The following is a 24,505-nucleotide window of genomic DNA, read 5'->3' as shown; positions in this document are numbered from 1 at the left end:
TTGAAATTGCCTGCATGGACTGGTTGGGCCGATTGGCCTGTTTCTGTGCCGTATATATCCTATGAAATGCAGAGCAGCTCCATGTTCCCTAAGGGTGCAGTTGTCCTGATGAACATTAATCCCTGAACCAACACCTCCAAAACAGATTAACTGTCATTTAGTTCATTGTTGTTTGTGGGACTTTGCTGTGCATAAATTGACTGTTACAAATCAAGAGTAACTATACTTCAAAAGTAAATCATTGGCTGTGAAGAGCTTTGGAATGTCCTGAGAGTGTATAAGATGCTATATAAATACAAGTTTGATTTTTATTAGTGTAGGTAAACAGAGTTCCAAATCATCTGTTAAATAAAAACAGAAAATACTGGAAATCTCAGCGGATCAGGCAGCATCTGTGGAGTGAGAAACAGAGTTAATGTTTCAGGTCGATGACCCTTCGTCAGAACTGATGCTTTTGCATCTGTTAAATAATCTGTCTAATGGCCATTTAGCCTCTCCACTTTGTTCTTCTGGATCATATATCGACCCAACAACAACAACTTGCATTTATTCAGTGACATTAACATAGAAAGACCTATCAAGGCACGTCACAGAGGCGTAATCAGACTAAAATGGACGCCAAACCAAGAAAGGAGCTATTAAGAAGAGTGACCAAATGTTTTAAGGGTGATCTTAAAGGAGGAGAGGGGGTGAAGAGTCAGAGGGATTTAGGGAAGGAATGCCAGAGTGTATGAGGGAGAGATGAGTAGCGTGTGTATGTGAGAGAGTTAGATAGAGTGTGTGAGGGAGACATTGTATGTATGAGAGATGGGAAGGATGTGTGTAAGAGATGAACCGAATGTGTGAGAGTGAGGGAGGGAGAAATGTGAAGTAAGATACTCCCTGCCCCCCATTTTAGGCTATTAGGACCCGTTGCATATTCTAGTTAAACTTTTTTATATGAAGAAGTGTTCCTTTACACAGAAGCACTGATTTCATGCAGGAATGTTAGATTAAGGGTCTAATGCAACACCTCTATTCCACATTGCCTTTTTCAGTTTCTGGCAAACATTTTTTTTAGCAAATACTCTGGAGACCAATCCTATCGACATTAATAGTATTGAGCGGTGATGCTGAATAGAGACCACATGCCCTCTATCAATCGAACGTCCATGCTATTCTGAAGCAGCTGAATGAAGGCATTCATGGAGGAGCCCATAAATAGGTTAATGTGGTAATAAATTTGGCCGAGAAAATAAGTGCCTAGAATTCATGTAGGAGTACAGTAGATGTACATTATAAGAACATAAGAACATAAGAAATAGGAGCAGTAGGCCATACGGCCCCTCGAGCCTGCTCCGCCATTTAATACGATTACGGCTGATCCGATCATGGACTCAGGTCCACTTCCCCGCCCACTCTCCATAACCCCTATTCCCTTATCGTTTAAGAAACTGTCTATTTCTGTCTTAAATTTATTCAATGTCCCAGCTTTCACAGTTCTCTGAGGCAGCGAATTCCACAGATCCACAACCCTCTGAGAGAAGAAATTTCTCCTCATCTCAGTTTTAAATGGGTTACCCTTATTCTAAGATTATGCCCTCTAGTTCTAGTTTTCCCTATCAGTGGAACCATCCTCTTTGCATTCATCCTGTCAAGCCCCCTCATAATCTTACACGTTTCCATAAGATCACCTCTCATTTTTCTGAATTCCAACCTACGCAACCTTTCCTTATAAGTCAAACCCCTCATCTCCGGAATCAACCTTGTGAACCTTCTCTGAACTGCCTCCAAAGCAAGTATATCCTTTCGTAAATATGGAAACCAAAACTGCACGCAGTATTCCAGGTGTGGCCTTACCAATATCCTGTACAACTGTAGCAAGATTTCCCTGCTTTTATACTCTATCCCCTTTGCAATAAAGGCCAAGATTCCATTGGCCTTCCTGATCACTTGCTGTACCTGCATACTAACCTTTTGTGTTTCATGCACAAATAACCCCAGGTCCCGCTGTACTGCAGTACTTTGCAATCTTTCTCCATTTAAATAATAACTTGCTCTTTGATTTTTTTCCTGCCAATTATTATGCTCCAACATTATATTCCATCTGCCAAATTTTTGCCCACTCAGCCTGTCTATGTTTTTTTGCAGATTTTTTGTGTCCTCATACATTGCTTTTCCTCCCATCTTTGTATGTTCAGCAAACTTGGCTACATTACACTCGGTCCCTTCCTCCAAATCCAGATTGTAAATAGTTGGGGTCCCAGCACTGATCCCTGCGGCATCCCACTGGTTACTTATTGCCAACCTGAGAATGAACCATTTATCCCTACTCTCTGTTTTTTGTTCATTAGCCAATCCTCTATCCATGCTAATATATTACCCCCAACCCTGTAAACTTATATCTTGTGCAGAAACCTTTTACTATCTCTCAAAATTCAGTCAATAAATGGTGATGGAACACGTTTGTTCCTGAAAATTGTGGCAAGATGTATAGTTGCTAAGAATGCACACCTTCAAAGCAATATATATGAATACATTTATTTTTAATTTGGTGCAAGACACTACTGTAGTTTGGCTATCATCGATTATTAGTGCTTAACTACAAGTTTGATCTTTTAGAGGGTGTTACTTAAGTGATCTGATTGCCTTAGGTCTGTGAGATGTTGGCCAATCAGTCTCTACAGAGATTTTTCCACAATCCTGTGCTCCCAGTGCGGAGCTGTACTTGAGGAGAGCACAGGATAGAGAATCAAGGCCACAGTTCTATAGCCCTGTCTCCCTGGGATCATAGAACCATAAGGGCCAAAATTGCCCCTTTCCTTAAGGTCTATTACCAGTGCAAATCGTTGGCCACACTGCGGAATGGAGTGGTCGCCGACTTTTGGTGGAATGGCCGCTGCTAGACCAATTGCCCTCCCGAGTTTTCCCGGCGGTTCCCCGATCCCCCCCTTACCACTCCTCTGCTGCCAATCGGTGTTAAACACGTCATCACCGTGTGTACCGCTGATCTACCCCCCTGACGGCGACATTCCCCTCTGAAAATCTTCGGCCCACCCGGCGGTGCCAAAACAGCCTTTTCCCCGGTGGTCCAGTGAGGCTGTGGCCTTTTGCAGCAGCCGTGCGGCTTCCCTTAAAGACGAGGGCTCTCTGCCGCTGCCGCCATGTTTTATTTTGTCAGCCAACTGCCAGGTTGGCCTGACAATTATGCCCCTGGATTCGGCCGGGCCACCAACAGGCAGCCTGGCACCCCCTCTTGGGTGCCAGGCCGATGGCCCGGCCGAAAACCTCCCTGGTGGCCCAATGGACCAAAGTTTAAAAAGCACGGATTCTCTCCCCTTTAAGTGAAGTGGAGAGCCGTGGTGAAGCAGCGCCACAATGACATCATCGTGGCGGTGAATACGCACCGCCCACAACTTCCGCCCCTCAATTGCTGTCACTGCCGCGGTTTTGCCCCTCAGGTGTAGTCACCGTCCCCCATAATGACCAACTTTCGGATGAGAACAAAAAAAACCAAAGGGCACAATTTCCCGAAAGAGACAACCTTGCAGGGTGACTTGGACAGATTAGGTGAGTGGGCAAATGCATGGCAGATGTAGTATAATGTGGATAAATGTGAGGTTATCCATTTTGGGGGCAAAAACACAAAGGCAGAATATTATCTGAATGGTGGCAGATTAGGAAAAGGGGAGATGCAATGAGACCTGGGTGTCATGGTTCATCAGTCATTGAAAGTTGGTATACAGGTACAGCAGGCGGTGAAGAAGGCAAATGGTATGTTGGCCTTCATAGCTAGGGGATTTGAGTATAAGAGCAGGGAGGTCTTACTACAGTTGTACTGCAGTTAGTGAGGCCTCACCTGGAATATTGTGTTCAGTTTTCGTCTCCTAATCTGAGGAAGGACGTTCTTGCTATTGAGGGAGTGCAGCGAAGGTTCACCAGACTAATTCCAGGGATGGCTGGACTATCATATGAGGAGAGACTGGATCAACTGGGCCTTTATTCACTGGAGTTTAGAAGGATGAGAGGGGATCTCATAGAAACGTATAAGATTCTGACGGGACTGGACAGGTTAGATGCGGGAAGAATGTTCCTGATGTTGGGGAAGTCCAGAACCAGGGCACATAGTCTTAGGATAAGGGGTAGGCCATTTAGGACTGAGATGAGGAGAAACTTCTTCACTCAGATAGTTGTTAACCTGTGGAATTCCCTGCCGCAGAGAGTTGTTGATGCCAGTTCATTGGATATATTCAAGAGGGAGTTAGATATGGCCCTTACGGCTAAGAGGATCAAGGGGTATGGAGAGAAAACAGGAAAGGGGTACTGAGGGAATGATCAGCCATGATCTTATTGAATGGCGGTGCAGGCTCGAAGGGCCGAATGGCCTACTCCTGCACCTATTTTCTATGTTTCTGTGTTTCTATGACCTGAACTGCAGCTGCGGTAACAAACATCGAAACGGGGTGCGAGAGCCCCGTTTTAGGCAGGAGGTAATTTGTACCCCATAGAGTTTATCAGAAGGAGGCCATTTATTCGTAGAGTCCCCCTTTATAATAATAGCTAAGAATTACAAGTGGTTTATACAAACCGAATTCAGTTTGGTTTAAAACGTTGTCATATAGTGGTAACTAAACCTACATTTATAATTTCTTTTTCTAGGTTATACATAATGACCTCATTTTAGAAATGGACCATCCAACTGCAGGAAGCATTGCTGTTCCAGGTAGGCTAAAGGTTCGCTCTCTTTGCCAAAGTGCAACCAAGCATCCTTGCTGCTGTGCGTGTTGTTTGTTTGCTCAGGCAACCTACTTGGCAAGAAAAAGGAGAACTAGCAAATGTTGCAGTGTTTATTTTACAAGCCAAGATCTTCTGAAAATGATAGAACCACCAATAATTTCTGAACTTAGTATTGCTTTCTTCTTTGAGAATTCTCTGACCTGTATACAATTGTGTGCGGACTTCTTACACTTTTGCACTGAAAGCTCATGCCAATGTTGTTGCCGTTGAATCAGATATGTTGGTGTCTATATCCAACTGGAGGATTGATCTCATGTCAAGACTTTTAACGGTCCGCCAGCTATCTCACTGCAAAACTGTCACAGCCGAGTGTGACCCATTCACCATCCATTGAACTCTTCCAAAATGAGTTCACTAGATAGTGATCTGGTTGATAGTCCTCTCTTTGAGGATACTGAGGACAGAGTTAGAGAGACCTCCATCATTGCTGGGGTTATCACCTTCAGGGAGAGATGTTAATCTAGGCTGTTCTCTGTCTATCCAGGTAGACAAAGATCCCAAACGATAAGATCAGAGTGCTGTTCCACACCCCCTAAAAGCAAACTCGTCCAAGGCCCTCATTTCAATTTTGGACTAACCTGATTAAATAATTTCAGTATAAGCCCAACTCCAGGATTGAGCACATAAACTATGATGGCATTTCAGTGCAGTTCTGAGGGAGTGCTGCACCAACAGAGGTGTCATCTTTCAGACGAGACATTAAACCAAGGTCCTGTCTGTCCTCTCGGATGGATGTCAAAGATCCCAGAGCATTTTTGAAGAAGAACAGCGAGTTCTCCCGGTGTGTTGGGCTGCATTTATCCCTCATGCAACACCTCCAAAAGCAGGTTAACTGGTCATTTATCTCATTGGTGATTCTGGGACTTTGCTATGAGCAAACGACTTTGCCTACATAGCAGTGACTACACTGCAAAAAAATAATTGATTGTGAAATACCTACTCTTTCTTTGTAGAATATAGTAAATTAATATTGTTTTTGTTGTTGCTTGCTGAATGACAGCCTCTTTATTGCATTGTGCTGAGACCTTCCATCTCACGGTGATCTTTGTTTTTTTCTCTCTGATGTAGGACTCGAAGATTTGAATGATTTATGTGCATCTTTTTGTTGTTCTGATGTCTTGTTCTTTCGAGGTTAATACAATCCATCATCCAGAGTTTCCATTGTGTGATTGTTGCTGGTTTACTGATCTTCCAAACCATTTATGTGTTCAATCCTGGAGCGGGGCTTATACTGAAATTATTTAATCCAACAATGGTGTTCATCCAGTGATGTTTACTATTTCTGATCATCCAGCAGCATTATATAGAGCTGTTACTCCAGTGATGGTAATTAGTGTTGTTAATCCAGTGATACTAAATCATACAGTTAATCCAGCAATGTTAATTAGTGTTATTGGGCCCAAGTTTCCACACGATAAAAAACGGGCGCCCCTCCGAGCTGGGCGCCCGTTTTTCACGCCAAAAACGGCGCCGGAAAAAAAACTTGCGATTCTGGAGAGCCCTGCAGCTCCTTGTCTGTTTGGCGTGGCGCCCAGGGGGGCGGAGCCTACACTCGCGCCGATTTTGTAAATGGGAGGGGGCGGGTACTATTTAAATTATTTTTTTTCCTGCCGGCAACGCTGCGCATGCGCGTTGGAGCGTTCGCGCACGCGCAGTGTGAAGGAAACATTGGCACTTGGCCATTTTTGTAGTTCTTTGTAGCTGTTTAATTTTTGAAAATTTTTTAATAAAACCACATTGCCATCAGCACATCAGCACTGAGGCTTCCTGCAGCCTTCTCACTGTCTCCTTCCCGCCCGCTGTCTGGAACGTCTTCCTCCCGTCCCCCGTCCCCCTGCTGCGTTCGGGCGGTCGGTCGGTCGGGCCCGCACTCCCTCCCTCCCGCCGTCTGAAACGTCTTCCTCTCCCTCCCCGCTGCGTTCGGGCGGTCGGTCGGTCGGGCCCGCACTCCCTCCCTCCCGCCCGCCCGCTGTCTGGAACGGCTTCCTCCCCCCCCGCCGTCGGGAACGAACAAACGAACTTGTGAGGCTGGCTGAAGCACTTTCACACAGGTAGGAAGATGGTTTATTTAATCTTTTCTTTGCTTATAAATGTTTATTCAGGTTGGATTTATTTGTATAATATTTGTATAAGTATAAATAAGGATTGATTGTAGAATTTAATGAGTTCCCTTTCCCCCCACCTCGTTCTGGACGCCTAATTTGTAACCTGCGCCTGATTTTTTAATGTGTAGAACAGGTTTTTTCAGTTCTACAAAAATCTTCACTTGCTCCATTCTAACTTAGTTTGGAGTACGTTTTCACTGTGGAAACTTTGAAATCAGGCGTCAGTGGCCGGACACGCCCCCTTTTGAAGAAAAAATTCTGTTCCAAAGTAGAACTGTTCTACCTGACTAGAACTGCAGAAAAAAAAATGTGGAGAATTGCGATTTCTAAGATAGTCCGTTCTCCACCAGTTGCTCCTAAAAATCAGGTGCAAATCATGTGGAAACTTGGGCCCATTGTGTCTGTAAGCACTTTAGTAATGACTCCACGAGGCAAGGTATTGTACTTGAACTGTGGTGACCTTAGTCCATTTATTATAGCTCCTGAGTGTGGGTACAGCATGGTGAGCTCCCTTTTATACCTGGTTACCTGCTGTGTACAGGTGACCCCTAGGTCTCCACCAGTTGCACCTTCTGGTGGTATCAGCATAGTGTATACAGTGTGAAGGTACATCCAGTAGTCTATGTCACTGTACATTGAGTGTACAGGGAGTATACTTATATTATACATACACAACAAGTGTTGTTCATCCAACAATATTAAATAACGCTGTTAATCCAGTGATGTTAAGTAACGCTGTTAATCAGGTGATATTAACTAGCGCTGTTAATCCAGTAATATTAAGTAGTGCTGTTAATCCAGTGATATTAAATGACAATGTTAATCCAGTGATATAAAATAGTGCTGTGAATCCAGCGATATTGAATAATGTTGCTAATCCAGTGATTTTAAGTAACACTATTAATCTAGTAATATTAAATAGCGCTGTTAATCCAGTGATATTAAATAGTGCTGTTAATCCAGTGATATTAAATAACAATGTTAATCCAGTGATATAAAATAGCGCTGTGAATCCAGCGATATTAAATAATGTTGCTAATCCAGTGATATTAAGTAACGCTATTAATCCAGTGATGTTAAATAGCGCTGTTAATCCAGTGATATTAAATAGTGCTGTTAATCCAGTGATATTAAATAACGCTATTAATCGAGTGATATTAAATAAAGCTCTTAATCCAGTGATATTGGGCTAGACTTTCCATAAGTTTTGCATCGCTACCACCCACTTAACGTCCACTTTAACGCTGAGATGAGATATAATGCCCAGATATCGCCCATTTAGCAAAAAAATGGAAACTTACACCCATTTATCACTCTCTTATCGGCCAGCATTATTTTCGGCATATAGTTAACGGCGAGAATTAATAATACATACTGCCCATTTTTTTTTTTGCCGTAAACATCAGAAAAATGGAAACTAACGCCCATAATATCGCCAAGTGTTACTTTCGGCATCTCGCCCACATATCGCTGAAAATATCACTCGCCGAAACAAATGCTGAAAAAAAGCTGCACTCACCTGACCTTAACCCAGTGGTATGGATGCAATTTTGTAAATTGGAGGACTTTTCATTCAAAGGCTGCTTCAACTTCTGGGGAGTTTGATGTAATCTAGAGTTATTTTAAGGTGATTTGAAAATCTGAACAAACATCTTATCATACTGTGGACAAATTGAATTTATTTTATTTGTTTTAGTAGGTAAATTTATTGTTTGTGAACAATAGTCTAATATTGATATTGTAATGGGGCCTGTAATTTCTCAGCCTGTCTTGATGACTACGCACATGCTGCAGACTAGAGATGGGAGAAGGTATGGTGAAGAGCATTATGTGCCCAACCAAAGAGGTGGCAGACTGAGGAGGAGGACGATGAGAACTTACACCCATCGCACTTACAGGGAGAAGCGGTCTTATTTGAACCTTTCCAATAACACGTTCCTTAGGAGACTGCGCTTCCGGGAAGAGGTCATCAGTGAGATATGCCAGCTCATGAGGACAGATCTGCAGCCTACCAGCACCATCAGGACGCACTGTCCATTGAGGTCAAGGTAACCGCAGCACTTTCCTTCTATGCATCAGGTTCCTTTCAGGCCTCAGCTGGTGACATTTGCACTATATTTCAGCATGCCACACAGGTGACTGAAGCCCTTTACGCATGCAGGATGGACTTTATCAGCGTCCCTATGACCAGGGAGGCACAGACTGAAAGGGCTCTAGGATTCTCCAGAATAGCAAACTTCCCCAAGGTACAGGAAGCAATAGACTGTACGTACATCGGCATGCGGGCACCTTTTCAGAATGCAGAGGTTCTTTGGAACTGAAAGGGATTCCACTCCCTGAATATGCAACTCGTTGTCGACCACAAGCAAATTATAATGGCAGTGAATGCAAAATTTCCGGGCAGCATTCATGATGCTCACATCCTGCGTGAGAGCACTGTATCTGACATGTTTACCAGTCAGCCACAAGGTCAATGCTGGATCCTTGGTGATGACCCCCCCTGCGTAAGACCCAGACAGAAGCCGAGAAGCAATACAACGAAAACCACATAGCCACACGCAATATCGTTGAAAAGATAATTGGAGTGCTTAAGCAGCGCTTTAGATGCCTGGACCACTCAGGAGGCGTGTTACAATACCACCCTGAGCAGGTAGCTCAATTCGTGGCGGTGTGCTGCATGCTGCACAACTTGGCTATCAGGAGGGGACAAGAATTGCCAGAAGGGACTGCTGGTCCACCTCAGGAGAGAGTGGAAGTGGAGGATGAGGAGGTGGACGATGACCTCGAGGCAGACAATCAGGCTGACGATGAAACCATGCCCCCACCCTCCTGTAGACTGCAGGAAAGGGCCCGTGGTGGCTACATAGCTGCAAGATTCATATGTCAGCAGCTCATAAATGAGCACTTTGTTTGAAATAACGTTGGTCGTATTTACAAAGCTGCAAGACTGCTGTGTCTGCAGCTCATACATGAATGATGTGCATTACCTTGGTGACAGTTAAAGTTAAAGTTGATTAAAGCTACGTTTAATTATCCCCTTTCATGTTAAGGAATCATCATTGTTTAACGTTACAGCTATCTGAGACAATGCGCAACAATGTTATGTTAAATAAACAATTTTTAATGAAACCATTTGTATTAATTCATAATTATTACTCTAAAAAACACCCCACCCCACCCCACCCTCATCCCACCCCACAACAAATTTATAACATTTATAACATTTTTAACATTTCCAATAACACAAATGCAAATACAACAACGTACCTTCCTCCCCCCCTTCCACAAACCTCCCAACATTCATTAACTAACAACAACAACAACAACAATACTGTTAGAACTCCAACTCCTGCGGCCATGTATCTCATTTTCCTTTTCCGCCCCCCCCGCATCTTCTCCCCACCTCTACCCTTTCCCCTTCCCCTCCTGATTCCAAGCCGCCTTGCCATAGTGCTCCTCAGGCACTGCTTCATTGAGGGGGATGATGACAGATCCGCTGGTTGGCCGGATGCTGGAGAGGACGTTCCCGAGGAGGAAACGTCCTCTGAGCCAAAAGCAAGAGCTTCCTCCTGGCTCTCATGTGTCGTTTGCAATGGGGGTGCGGCACCTTGGGGTTCAGTGCCGCATTCCGGAAACACTGGTAACCCTCTGGCACCAGTGTTTCTGGTTATCACCTCCAGGGCCAAAGCCATCTGCGGCATGATCTCCATCATGGTCGTGGATATTGTGGCCAGCTGTTGGGATATGCCCCCCATTGTCTGGAGGATCTGCTGACCTATGTCAACACTCCTCCTGGTCAAATATACCATGTGCCTGCTGAGATCTGCCGATCGTGGAGCAGTCCTGCTGCGTCAAACCAATCTCCATGGAGGCACTTGGGGTGCCCTGCAGCAAAGTGCTTGGGCCTGCTCCCTCCACGGTAGAGGAGGACATGGCTGCGGAAGCACTAAATGTAATCGGTGTGCTTGATCTTGAGCTTGTTGCTGCAGGCTGCTCCAACCCCTCACTGTCCTCAGTGGAGAGGACAACCTGCAGCTCAACGGGTGATATTTGAGGCTCCTCACCACCAGAAACACGATCCACCGCAGACGCCTCTGCAGGATCATCACCTCGCCTCGCTGCTGTTGGCAGTGACTGCACTCTTGGCTGAGCTACAAAACATAAATTAGGTAATTAGAGGAGAAGTGGGTGCTAGGGTCACAGGGTAATTCAAATGCTACACGCATGCACGAGAACAGGACTACCACTATCAAAATAATCACAGACTTCACATTTAATGAACATAACCAAATTCTGCATTACAATGATTTTCATGAGCCCATCATTAATTACATAACACTTTCATCAATCATCTATCATATATTATACAGATATGAGTGGGTGTGGTATTTATTGACTTTACATCACGCAATGGTGTATACTTTACTTACGTGGCATTACATCAGGTTCTGTTGCTGCACGTGTGGCCGACCGGGTATGGATCCCCACTAGTGCCAGCGCCCGCTCCTCAATATCCATCAGCTCACACATCACCCGTGCACCGGTGCTCGGCCCTATTCTTCGAAAGTTTCTTCTGCAAAAGGTAACAACAGCATGACATGGCATACGATCATTGCGTAAGATCATTGCTAGGTATTGTCACAGATACTGATACAACACATAACCGACAGATGTTATAATTATTATTATTAATAACCTAAACACGTACACTGTAAACGTAGGATTTGAGTGAAACATTACCTGTCTAACTGCAATACATCAGATCTGAATTTATTTACTCATTACACTTGCAATTCCAATTATATAAATATGTAAGTAAATGTAAATAAATGTAATACTTACTCTGCCGGAGCCGACAAGGGCGTTCCAGCGCTTGCGGCACTGGTTGCCCTCATGCACTTTGTGCGTCATCGACGAGACCACCTCAGCGATTTCGGTCCAAATCTTGTGATTAACCTTCGGGGTAGGCTTCCCACACCCACCCCGGGTCAATTGTCCCAAACGTGACTCCACCACCTGCAGAAGGACAGCATTTGCCTCGTCTGAGAATCTCTTCGCTCTTTTTTGACCTCCCATCTCCACTTCCTCTCCAACATCACTGCCCTCACCACCCTCCTCCACCTCCACATTGTGATCTCTCACCTCCTCCAAGCCTTCCATTTATTAAATTTTTTTGTGACAGATATTTCTGTTTCACAGAACTAAATAGTGCTATTTTTAATGAGTACTCCTTATAAAAATCCTTCCAAACTCCCACAACAGCCAAACAAACCACAAACACCTACACAACAAACCCATACAAGCTTTCTCATCCTCTCTGCTATCTCTCTCTCTCTCTCTCTCTCTCCTCTTCTGCGCATGTATTGATGACCCCTGATTTCCTAAAACGTGGGAAAAGACTGTTGCTATGGCGTTGCTATGGACGCGACATTTTACGACAGAAGAAAAAAAAATACCACTAACGCCCATTTCGCATCGCTCCCGCTAACGCCCATTTTATAAATGGAAACTAGTGGGTTTGAAAATAGCCGATAATCCGGCGATCTCAAAACCCATAATAAACGCCAACACTGGAAATAACACCCATTTTTGGGCGATCTGCACAATAATGAACAGTCTAGCCCATTAAGTAACGCTGTTAATGCAGTGATATTAAAGTGCTGTTAATCCAGTGATATTAAATAATGCTGTTAATCCAGTGATATTAAGTAGCGCTGTTAATCCAGCGATATTAAATAATGCTGTTACTCCAGTGATATAAAATAGCGCTGTGAATCCAGCGATATTAAATAATGTTGTTAATCCAGTGATGTTGAATAATGCTGTTAATCCAGTGATATTAAGTAGCGCTGTTAATCCAGCGATATTAAATAATGCTGTTAATCCAGTGATATAAAATAGCGCTGTGAATCCAGCGATATTAAATAATGTTGTTAATCCAGTGATGTTAAGTAAAGCTGTTAATCCAGTGATATTAAATACTGCTGTTAATCCAGTGATATTAAATAATGCTGTTAATCCAGTGATATTAAGTAACGCTGTTAATCCAGTGATATTAAAAATGCTTTTAATCCAGTGATATTAAATACCGCTGTTAATCCAGTGATATTAAATAATGCTGTTAACACAGTGATATTAAATAGTAAGATTCATCCAGTGATATTATAAAGTGCTGTTAATCAGTGATGCTAAATAACTCTGTTAATCTAGTGATATTAAATAGTGCTGTTAATCCAGCGATATTAAACAATGCTATTAATCCAGTGATATTAAGTGATGCTGTTAATCCAGTGATATTAAATAGTGCGGTTAATCCAGTGATATTAAACAATGCTATCAATCCAGTGATATTAAGTAACGCTGTTAATCCAGTGATATTAAGTAACGCTGTTAATCCAGTGATATTAAATAGTGCGGTTAATCCAGTGATATTATAAAGTGCTGTTAATCAGTGATGCTAAATAACTCTATTAATCTAGTGATATTAAATAATGCTGTTAATCCAGTGATATTAAATAATGCTGTTAATCCAGTGATATTAAATAGCGCTGTTAATGCAGTGATATTAAAATGCTGTTAATCCAGTGGTATTAAATAATGCTGTTAATCCAGTGATATTAACTAATGCTGTTAATCCAGCGATATTAAATAATGCTGCTAATCCAGTGATATTAAAAATGCTTTTAATCCAGTGATATTAAATACCGCTGTTAATCCAGTGATATGAAATAATGCTGTTAACACAGTGATATTAAATAGTAAGATTCATCCAGTGATATTATAAAGTGCTGTTAATCAGTGATGCTAAATAACTCTGTTAATCTAGTGATATTAAATAGTGCTGTTAATCCAGCGATATTAAACAATGCTATTAATCCAGTGATATTAAGTAACACTGTTAATCCAGTGATATTAAATAGTGCGGTTAATCCAGTGATATTAAACAATGCTATCAATCCAGTGATATTAAGTAACGCTGTTAATCCAGTGATATTAAGTAACGCTGTTAATCCAGTGATATTAAATAGTGCGGTTAATCCAGTGATATTATAAAGTGCTGTTAATCAGTGATGCTAAATAACTCTGTTAATCTAGTGATATTAAATAATGCTGTTAATCCAGTGATATTAAATAGCGCTGTTAATGCAGTGATATTAAAATGTTGTTAATCCAGTGGTATTAAATAATGCTGTTAATCCAGTGATATTAACTAATGCTGTTAATCCAGCGATATTAAATAATGCTGCTAATCCAGTGATATTAAATAGTGCTGTTAATGCAGTGATAACTAATGCTGTTAATCCAGTGATATTAAATACTGCCGTTAATCTAGTGATATTAAATAATGCTGTTAACACGGTGATATTAAATAGCGAGATTCATCCAGTGATATTATAAAGTGCTGTTAATCAGTGATGCTAAATAACTCTGTTAATCTAGTGATATTAAATAGTGCTGTTAATCCAGCGATATTAAATAATGCTGTTAATCCAGTGATATTAAGTAATGCTGTTAATGCAGTGATATTGAAGTGCTGTTAATCCAGAAATAGTAAATAATGCTGTTAATCCAGTGATATTAAGTAACGCTGTTAATCCAGTGATATTAAAAATGCTTTTAATCCAGTGATATTAAATACCGCTGTTAATCCAGTGATATGAAATAATGCTGTTAACACAGTGATATTAAATAGTAAGATTCATCCAGTGATATTATAAAGTGCTGTTAATCAGTTATGCTAAATAACTCTGTTAATCTAGTGATATTAAATAGTGCTGTTAATCCAGCGATATTAAACAATGCTATTAATCCAGTGATATTAAGTAACGCTGTTAATCCAGTGATATTAAACAGTGCGGTTAATCCAGTGATATTAAACAATGCTATTCATCCAGTGATATTAAGTAACGCTGTTAATCCAGCGATATTAAATAATGCTGTTAATCCAGTGATATAAAATAGTGCTGTGAATCCAGTGATATTAAATAATGTTGTTAATCCAGTGATGTTAAGTAACGCTGTTAATCCAGTGATATTAAATACTGCTGTTAATCCAGTGATATTAAATAATGCTGTTAATCCAATGCTATTAAGTAACGCTGTTAATCCAGTGATATTAAACATGCTTTTACTCAAGTGATATTAAATACCACTGTTAATCCAGTGATATTAAAAAATGCTGTTAACACAGTGATATTAAATAGTAAGATTCATCCAGTGATATTATAAAGTGCTGTTAATCAGTGATGCTAAATAACTCTGTTAATCTAGTGATATTAAATAGTGGTGTTAATCCAGCGATATTAAACAATGCTATTAATCCAATGATATTAAACAATGCTATTAATCCAGTGATATTAAGTAACGCTGTTAATCCAGTGATATTAAATAGTGCGGTTAATCCAGTGATATTATAAAGTGCTGTTAATCAGTGATGCTAAATAACTCTGTTAATCTAGTGATATTAAATAATGCTGTTAATCCAGTGATATTCAGTAACGCTGTTAATCCAGTGATATTAAGTAACACTGTTAATCCAGTGATATTAAATAGTGCGGTTAATCCAGTGATATTAAGTAGCGCTGTTAATGCAGTGATATTAAATAATGCTGTTAATCCAGTGATACTAAGTAACGCTGTTAATCCAGTGATATTAAATAGCGATGTTAATGCAGTGATATTAAAATGCTGTTAATCCAGTGGTATTAAATAATGCTGTTAATCCAGCGATATTAACTAATGCTGTTAATCCAGTGATATTAAATAATGCTGCTAATCCAGTGATATTAAATAGTGCTGTTAATGCAGTGATAACTAATGCTGTTAATCCAGTGATATTAAATACTGCTGTTAATCTAGTGATATTAAATAATGCTGTTAACACGGTGATATTAAATAGTGAGATTCATCCAGTGGTATTATAAAGTGCTGTTAATCAGTGATGCTAAATAACTCTGTTAATCTAGTGATATTAAATAGTGCTGTTAATCCAGCGATATTAAACAATGCTATTAATCCAGTGATATTAAGTAACGCTGTTAATCCAGTGATATTAAATAGTGCGGTTAATCCAGTGATATTAAGTAACGCTGTTAATCCAGTGATATTAAGTAACGCTGTTAATCCAGTGATATTAAATAGTGCGGTTAATCCAGTGATATTATAAAGTGCTGTTAATCAGTGATGCTAAATAACTCTGTTAATCTAGTGATATTAAATAATGCTGTTAATCCAGTGATATTCAGTAACGCTGTTAATCCAGTGATATTAAGTAACACTGTTAATCCAGTGATATTAAATAATGCTGTTAATCCAGTGATATTAAGTAGCGCTGTTAATGCAGTGATATTAAAATGCTGTTAATCCAGTGATATTAAGTAACACTGTTAATCCAGTGATATTAAAAATGCTTTTAATCCAGTGATATTAAATACCGCTGTTAATCCAGTGATATGAAATAATGCTGTTAACACAATGATATTAAATAATAAGATTCATCCAGTGATATTATAAAGTGCTGTTAATCAGTGATGCTAAATAACTCTGTTAATCTAGTGATATTAAATAGTGGTGATAATCCAGCGATATTAAATAGTGCTGTTAATCCAGCGATATTAAATAATGCTGTTAATCCAGTGATATTAAGTAACGCTGTTAATCCAGTGATATTAAAATGTTTTTAATCCAGTGATATTAAATACCGCTGTTAATCCAGTGATATGAAATAATGCTGTTGACACAGTGATATTAAATAATAAGATTCATCCAGTGATATTATAAAGTGCTGTCAATCAGTGATGCTAAATAACTCTGTTAATCTAGTGATAATAAATAGTGCTGTTAATCCAGCGATATTAAACAATGCTATTAATCCAGTGATATTAAGTAACGCTGTTAATCCAGTGATATTAAATAGTGCGGTTAATCCAGTGATATAATAAAGTGCTGTTAATCAGTGATGCTAAATAACTCTGTTAATCTAGTGATATTAAATAATGCTGTTAATCCAGTGATATTAAGTAACGCTGTTAATCCAGTGATATTAAATAATGCTGTTAATCCAGTGATATTAAATAGCGCTGTTAATTCAGTGATATTAAAATGCTGTTAATCCAGCGATATTAAATAATGCTGCTAATCCAGTGATATTAAATAGTGCTGTTAATGCAGTGATAACTAATGCTGTTAATCCAGTGATATTAAATACTGCTGTTAATCTAGTGATATTAAATAATGCTGTTAACACGGTGATATTAAATAGTGAGATTCATCCAGTGATATTATAAAGTGCTGTTAATCAGTGATGCTAAATAACTCTGTTAATCTAGTGATATTAAATAGTGCTGTTAATCCAGCGATATTAAATAATGCTGTTAATCCAGTGATATTAAGTAATGCTGTTAATGCAGTGATATTGAAGTGCTGTTAATCCAGAAATATTAAATAATGCTGTTAATCCAGTGATATTAACTTGTGCTGTTAATCTAGTGATATTAAATAGTGCTGTTAATGCAGTGATATTAAATAATGCTGTTTATCCAGTGATATTAAGTAATGCTGTTAATGCAGTGATATTAAATAATGCTGTTTATCCAGTGATATTAAGTAATGCTGTTAATGCAGTGATATTAAATAATGCTATTTATCCAGTGATATTAAGTAATGCTGTTAATGCAGTGATATTAACTAAAGCTCTTAATCCAGTGATATAAAGTAGCGCTGTTAATCCAGTGATAATTAAGTAGTGTTGTTAATCCATTGATATTAAATAGTGCTTTTAATCCAGCGATATAAAATAATCCTGCTAATCCAGTGATATAAAGTAGCGGTGTTATTCCAGTGATATTAAATAGGATGTGACTGCTGCCGGAAGAACCGGAAGTAGCTGTGCATGCGCTATTTTTGTCTGTTATCGCCGGACTTCCCAAAATGAGGAGCAAAGAAGCGTATTGGGAGAATTCTGTTAGAACTGTTAATTTTAAATAAAATTTGAATTGTGAGTTTATTTTTAAAATTTGTTCTTTGTCTTTCGAGACAGCAATTCTTAAACTGGAAACATCATCAGTAACATTAACCCAACCCAGTAACATTAATCCAACCACAGTAACATTAATGAAATGTTATTAGTGATGTGCTTCAGCACGTCTCAGGTCCTCCGTATGTTGTGGTGAAAGGTATTTTTAAAATTTGGGACCTGGCAGTTATGCGCAAAATGCTTCAGTGCAGCTTCCAGTAGTTTCCGGTTCGTTGGCAGGAGTCACTCCGTATTAAATAGCGCTGTCAATCCAGTGGTATAAAATAATGCTGTTAATCCAGTGATATTAAATAGTGCTGTTAATCTAGTGATACAGGTACAATGTCCCGAATCCGTAATTCAAAAAACCGTAATTGTCCAAAAACCGGACATTGTGCAGATTGCAAGAGTCGTTGTCCGTAATCCGGAAATATTTCCTGAAAACCGGATTTTTAAGCTGTACATACCTTTTTCAAACATAAATCCCCAAAATATGCAAACCGGCGTGGCCCGACCTCGAAGTTTTTGGATTCAGAACGTCAGATTGTCTTCGAAATCCAGAAATACCTGAAACTTGGTCCAAGGGTTTCCGAATTCGGGACGTCAGATTATCTTCAAAATCCGGAACTATCCGAAAATTATCCACGAGGTTGCCGGATTCAGGACGTCAGATTTTCTTCTCCGAAATCCGGAAATACCCAAAATTCGGCCCAGGGGAGTCCAGACTCGGGACGTCGGATTTCTTCTTCGAAATCCGGGAAAACATAAAAACCGGAATGGCCTCAGTCCCGAGGTTTCCGGTTTCGGGACGTTGTACCTGTATTAAATAATGCTGTTAATCCAGTGATATTAAATAGCGCTGTTAATTCAGTGATATTATGTAGCGCTGTTAATCCAGTGATATTGGCGTGGAAATTCCGACGTGCGGGCCCGTACGAAGTTGCTACGGACCCGGGAAGGTATCGGAAAAAACGGTTTTCAGCGCGCAATGAGCATGCGCTGAAAACCGGCTTTTCCAATCTGTCAAACTGGAGCTTGACAGACCATCCACAGATCGGGAGCGAGGACATTTGCACGGGCAAGATTGCGGTATTTACCCATATCTTGCCCGGCAAATGTCCTCAAAACTCTTGCACTTGATAGAAGCAGGCGCATAGTCTACTTTTACAGGCGTAAGAATTTAAAAACATATCAAAAACATGATTAAAATAAAATTTTAAAAAACATATTTATGTTAAAACCCTGCCCATTCAGGTAATGTTATTTTAAACCCTAACCCTAACTTTTAAAAAAATTTGGCAAATTTTATTTCTTTAAAAAAACATTTATAACAACTTTAATTTCTATTAATGTATTTATGTGAGGTGTTTTTTAAATGTTTTATGTAGTGTTTGTGCGTTTTGGGGGTGTTTCTCATTCATAGTAATAGGAGATTCGCAACTTACGAATCTCCTATTACTGTGAATGAGAAAATACTTACCTGTGATTGGGTGTCCAGACCCACGTGACTCCTGCGGACATCCCAACGTGAACGCGCTGCGATGCACAGTCCCGAGAGGCCTCCGGACCGGGATCTCAAGCGGGCGCAGCAGCTTAAGGTAAGTGCGCAATTTCTGTCCTTTCTATAGTGGTTTGCTGCGGGAAGACCTCGAGAGGAAATTCTGGGCCATTAAATAATGCTTTTAATCCAGTGATATGAAATAATGCTGTTAATGCAGTGATTTTAAATAATGCTGTTAATCCAGCGGTATTAAATAATGCTGTTAATCCAACTATATTAAATCACGTTGTTAATCCAGTGATATTAAGTAGCGCTGTTAATCCAGAATCCATAGAATCATAGAACCTTACTGCCAAGAAGGAGGCCATTCAGCCCATTGTGCTTGTATCGGCTCTTTGAATGAGGTATCCAATTATTCTTTTAAATCAGTGATCTTAAATCCTGTCATATTAACTAGTGCTGTTAATCCAGCCATGTTTATTGTAGCCTACTACCTCCCAACGAGTGGTAGAAGTCAGGTTTTTTCCTGCGATTCTGCAAATTTCAGTCTCTTCTGTTTGGGAAAGAGGATGTCCACTGAGCAGATGCACCTGCTCAGCAACTTGTCATACAGGGACACTGTCACCAGACCTGAGAACACACAACCCAATCAACCCTCTGACAAGGGGAGAAAAATGACAGAGCTACAATCACCAACAAAAATACACGTTGCTCTCATTTTAAAAGTATTTTCACTCAGTCGCCATTTCCAGTGTGTCATGTATGTAACCACAATGTAACACCACTGTATTACTGTATACACAATACCTAGATGCACACCTTGACCACAAGGGGTGAACTTGTGGGAGGTACTCCTTACCTGATCACACAGGTATAAAAAGGGAGGTCCCACGCAGGGTCATCGTCTTTGGAGTCCTGGGAATAAAGAGTTAAGGTCACAGAGTGACCTTGTCCCCAGAATGTGCCTCGTGTGGTTTCATACTGTAGAGTAAGGACTTTACATTGGCGACGAGAAACGGGAATTCACGACCCACGAGAATGGCCACCGGTAGCACAGAGGAACGGTACTGTGCTGGGGAAGACTGGGACGATTTTGTCGAGAGGCTTCAGCAAAGCTTCGTTACGAAAGAATGGCTGGGGGATGCAGCGGCCGACAAGCGAAGGGCTCATCTTTTGACCAGCTGCGGACCAAAGACTTACGCGCTCATGAAGGACTTACTAGCACCCGAAGTGCCGGCGGACAAAATCTTTGAAGAACTTAGCAAATTGATCGGGGAGCACCTCAAACCAGCGAGTAGCATACATGTGGCCCGACACAGATTCTGCACCCACCGACATCGTGAAGGACAGAGCATACCGGACTTTGTAGCGGATCTCCGGTGTTTGGCCAGCCTCTGTAAGTTCACAGACGCCTGCAGGGGGGAGATGCTAAGGGACTTCTTTATCGAGGGCATCGGTCATGCGGGAAATTTCCGCAAATTAATTGAGACCAAGGATTTGACCTTGGAAGCGGCGGCGTTGATAGCTCAAACTTTCATGGCGGGGGAGGATGAGACGAAAATAATATACGCGTGCAATTCTGCCTCTAACGCAGCAATGGATCAGGGAGTCAACATCATCAATGCGACTCGGAGCCCCGCAGGCAGGCAGGGGCAGTCCAACACTCCCCAGGCAGCAATAGACCCCAGAGTAGGACTTCAACAGAGACAATGGCAGGCTGAACGGACATTCATGCCATCACAGTGGACAATGCGGCCCGGGATGGGGCCATTGACACCCACCAATAGGGTACTTAATAGCAGTCAAAGGGACAGTCAGCATGGAATGCCTGGCCATAGTCCCTTTGTTCCCAACAGTGGAAACTTTAACTCATGCTGGAGGTGTGGGGGAAAACACTCAGCTAGATCTTGCAGATTTCAACAGTTTGTCTGCAGGAACTGCAATCTCAGTGGCGACTTAGCTCAAATGTGCAGGAAGTCTGCAACCAGGCTAATATATGAGGCGGATGGACCAGAAGAGGGTTCTTTGAGGCAGGATGACTTTTGGGGCAAATCGATGGACGCCGAGATTCAGCAGGTCCATGTGGCGTATATTCACAGTTCATACACCAAAACGCCACCAATGATGATGAGGATTTTATTAAACGGTATCCCAGTACGCATGAAGCTGGACACTGGGACCAGCCAGTCACTCATGGGCGTTCAGCAATTTGAGAAGCTATGGCCACTTAAAGCCAGTAGACCCAAATTAGCACATATTGAGACACAATTACGGACTTACACCAAAGAATTCTTTCCGGTGCTCGGCAGTGCAATATTGGCTGTCACACACAATGGGTTAGTGAATCGGCTGCCGCTCTGGATTGTCCAGTAGAGTGGACAAGGGAGAACCAGTTGATGTGGTATATTTGGACTTTCAGAAGGCTTTCGACATGGTCCCACACAAGAGATTAATGTGCAAAGTTAAAGCACATGGGATTGGGGGTAGTGTGCTGACATGGATTGAGAACTGGTTGGCAGACAGGAAGCAAAGAGTAGGAGTAAATGGGGACTTTTCAGATTGGCAGGCAGTGACTGGTGGGGTACCGCAAGGTTCTGTGCTGGGGCCCCAGCTGTTTACACTGTACATTAATGATTTAGACGAGGGGATTAAATGTAGTATCTCCAAATTTGCGGATGACACTAAGTTGGGTGGCAGTGTGAGCTGCAAGGAGGATTCTATGAGGCTGCAGAGCGACTTGGATAGGTTAGGTGAGTGGGCAAATGCATGGCAGATGAAGTATAATGTGGATAAATGTGAGGTTATCCACTTTGGTGGTAAAAACAGAGAGACAGACTATTATCTGAATGGTGACAGATTAGGAAAAGGGGAGGTGCAAAGAGACCTGGGTGTCATGGTACATCAGTCATTGAAGGTTGGCATGCAGGTACAGCAGGCGGTTAAGAAAGCAAATGGCATGTTGGCCTTCATAGCGAGGGGATTTGAGTACAAGGGCAGGGAGGTGTTGCTACAATTGTACAGGGCCTTGGTGAGGCCACACCTGGAGTATTGTGTACAGTTTTGGTCTCCTAACCTGAGGAAGGACATTCTTGCTATTGAGGGAGTGCAGTGAAGGTTCACCAGACTGATTCCCGGGATGGCGGGACTGACCTATCAAGAAAGACTGGATCAACTGGGCTTGTATTCACTGGAGTTCAGAAGAATGAGAGGGGACCTCATAGAAACGTTTAAAATTCTGACGGGGTTAGACAGGTTAGATGCAGGAAGAATGTTCCCAATGTTGGGGAAGTCCAGAACCAGGGGACACAGTCTAAGGATAAGGGGGAAGCCATTTAGGACCGAGATGAGGAGGAATTTCTTCACCCAGAGAGTGGTGAACCTGTGGAATTCTCTACCACAGAAAGTTGTTGAGGCCAATTCACTAAATATATTCAAAAAGGAGTTAGATGAAGTCCTTACTACTAGGGGAATCAAGGGGTATGGTGAGAAAGCAGGAATGGGGTACTGAAGTTGCATGTTCAGCCATGAACTCATTGAATGGCGGTGCAGGCTAGAAGGGCCGAATGGCCTACTCCTGCACCTATTTTCTATGTTTCTATGTCCCGGGCAATGGTCCCACACTGTTGGGGAGGAGCTGGTTAGCCGAGATGAACTGGAAATGGGGAGATGTTCACGCAATGTCATCTGTGGAGCGAAGTTCGTCCTACAACAATTCGATTCACTATTCCAACTTGGCGTCGGGACTTTCAAAGGCACTAAAGTAGTGATACACATCACCCCGGACGCCAGGCCAGTGCACCACAAAGCCAGAGCGGTGCCGTATGTGATGCGGTAAAAGATCGAGAGCGAATTGGACCGGCTGTTGAGAGAGGGCATCATCTCGCCTGTTGAATTCAGAAACTGGGCAAGCCCCATCGTTCCCGTCCTAAAAGCAGATGGCTCTGTCAGGATCTGTGGCAACTACAAGGCCACCATCAATCGGGTGTCCCTACAAGATCAATATCAGCTCCCGAGAGCGGAGGACCTCTTTATCACGCTGGCAGGCGGCAAGCTGTTCACCAAGTTGGACCTCACTTCAGCCTATATGAACCAGGAACCAGCCGACGAATCTAAACTACTGACCACCATCACCACTCACAAGGGACTGTTCGTTTATAACAGGTGCCCGTTTGGCATTCGATCAGCGGCTGCGATTTTTCAATGAAACATGGAAAGCCTGCTTAAATCCATTCCTGGAACGATCGTATTCCAGGACGACATCCTCATCACGGGTCGAGATACCGAGGAACACCTCCACAACCTGGAGGAGGTGCTACGCCGACTGGACCGGGTAGGCCTGCGACTCAAGAAGTCTAAATATGTGTTCTTAGCTCCTGAGGTTGAGTTTCTGGGCAGGAGGGCTGCTGCAGATGGGATTCGGCCCACCAAATCCAAAACAGAGGCGATTCGATGAGCACCCAGGCCCTGCAACACATCGGAGTTGCGTTCATTCCTGGGACTGTTGAACTATTTCGGGAACTTTCTGCCGAACTTGAGCACATTGTTGGAGCCGCTACACATGCTCCTGCGTAAGGGTTGCAATTGGTTTTTGGGGGGACTGGCAGGAACGGGCTTTTGATCGGGTGCGAAACCTAGTTTGTTCAAACAAGTTGTTGACCCTGTATGACCCCTGTAAAAAATTGGTTCTGACATGTGATGCATCGTCCAATGGGGTTGGGTGCGTGTTGCAGCAGGGCAATGCTGAGGGCCAACTACAGCCTGTGGCTTATGCCTCCAGGTCGCGCTCTCAAGGAGAACGGGGATATGGGATGGTCGAGAAGGAAGTGCTTGCATGTGTGTCTATGGTGTAAAAAAAAATGCTTCAGTACCTCTTTGGTAGGAGGTTTGAATTAGAGATGGACCACAAGCCATTAACGTCCCTGTTGTCAGACAGCAAAGCTATCAATGTCAACGTATCAGCTCGCATACAGCGATGGGCTCTCACACTGGCTGCTTATGATTACTCCATCCGGCACCGGCCCGGCACTGAAAATTGCGCGGACGCGCTCAGCAGGCTTCCACTGGCCACCACTGAGGGGGCAGCGGAGCAAAGCGCTGAGATGGTCATGG

General features: G+C 41.9%; 1 protein-coding gene across 4 annotated transcripts in view; it reads left to right on the top strand.

Annotated features, from left to right (window-relative positions):
• Positions 1 to 24,505, top strand: part of sugct (succinyl-CoA:glutarate-CoA transferase) — a 720,871-nt gene that overhangs the window by 503,823 nt on the left and 192,543 nt on the right. For all 4 annotated transcript variants that reach the window (XM_070890193.1, XM_070890206.1, XM_070890201.1 and 1 more), the window contains exon 12: positions 4,639 to 4,702. In XM_070890193.1, the coding sequence (XP_070746294.1) occupies positions 4,639 to 4,702 (64 nt within the window). The remainder of the gene's footprint in view (positions 1 to 4,638; positions 4,703 to 24,505) is intronic.

This window comes from Pristiophorus japonicus, chromosome 1 (genome assembly GCF_044704955.1).
Source record: "Pristiophorus japonicus isolate sPriJap1 chromosome 1, sPriJap1.hap1, whole genome shotgun sequence".
NCBI lineage: Eukaryota > Metazoa > Chordata > Chondrichthyes > Pristiophoridae > Pristiophorus > Pristiophorus japonicus.
This window is presented reverse-complemented; position numbering and strand designations above follow the sequence as displayed.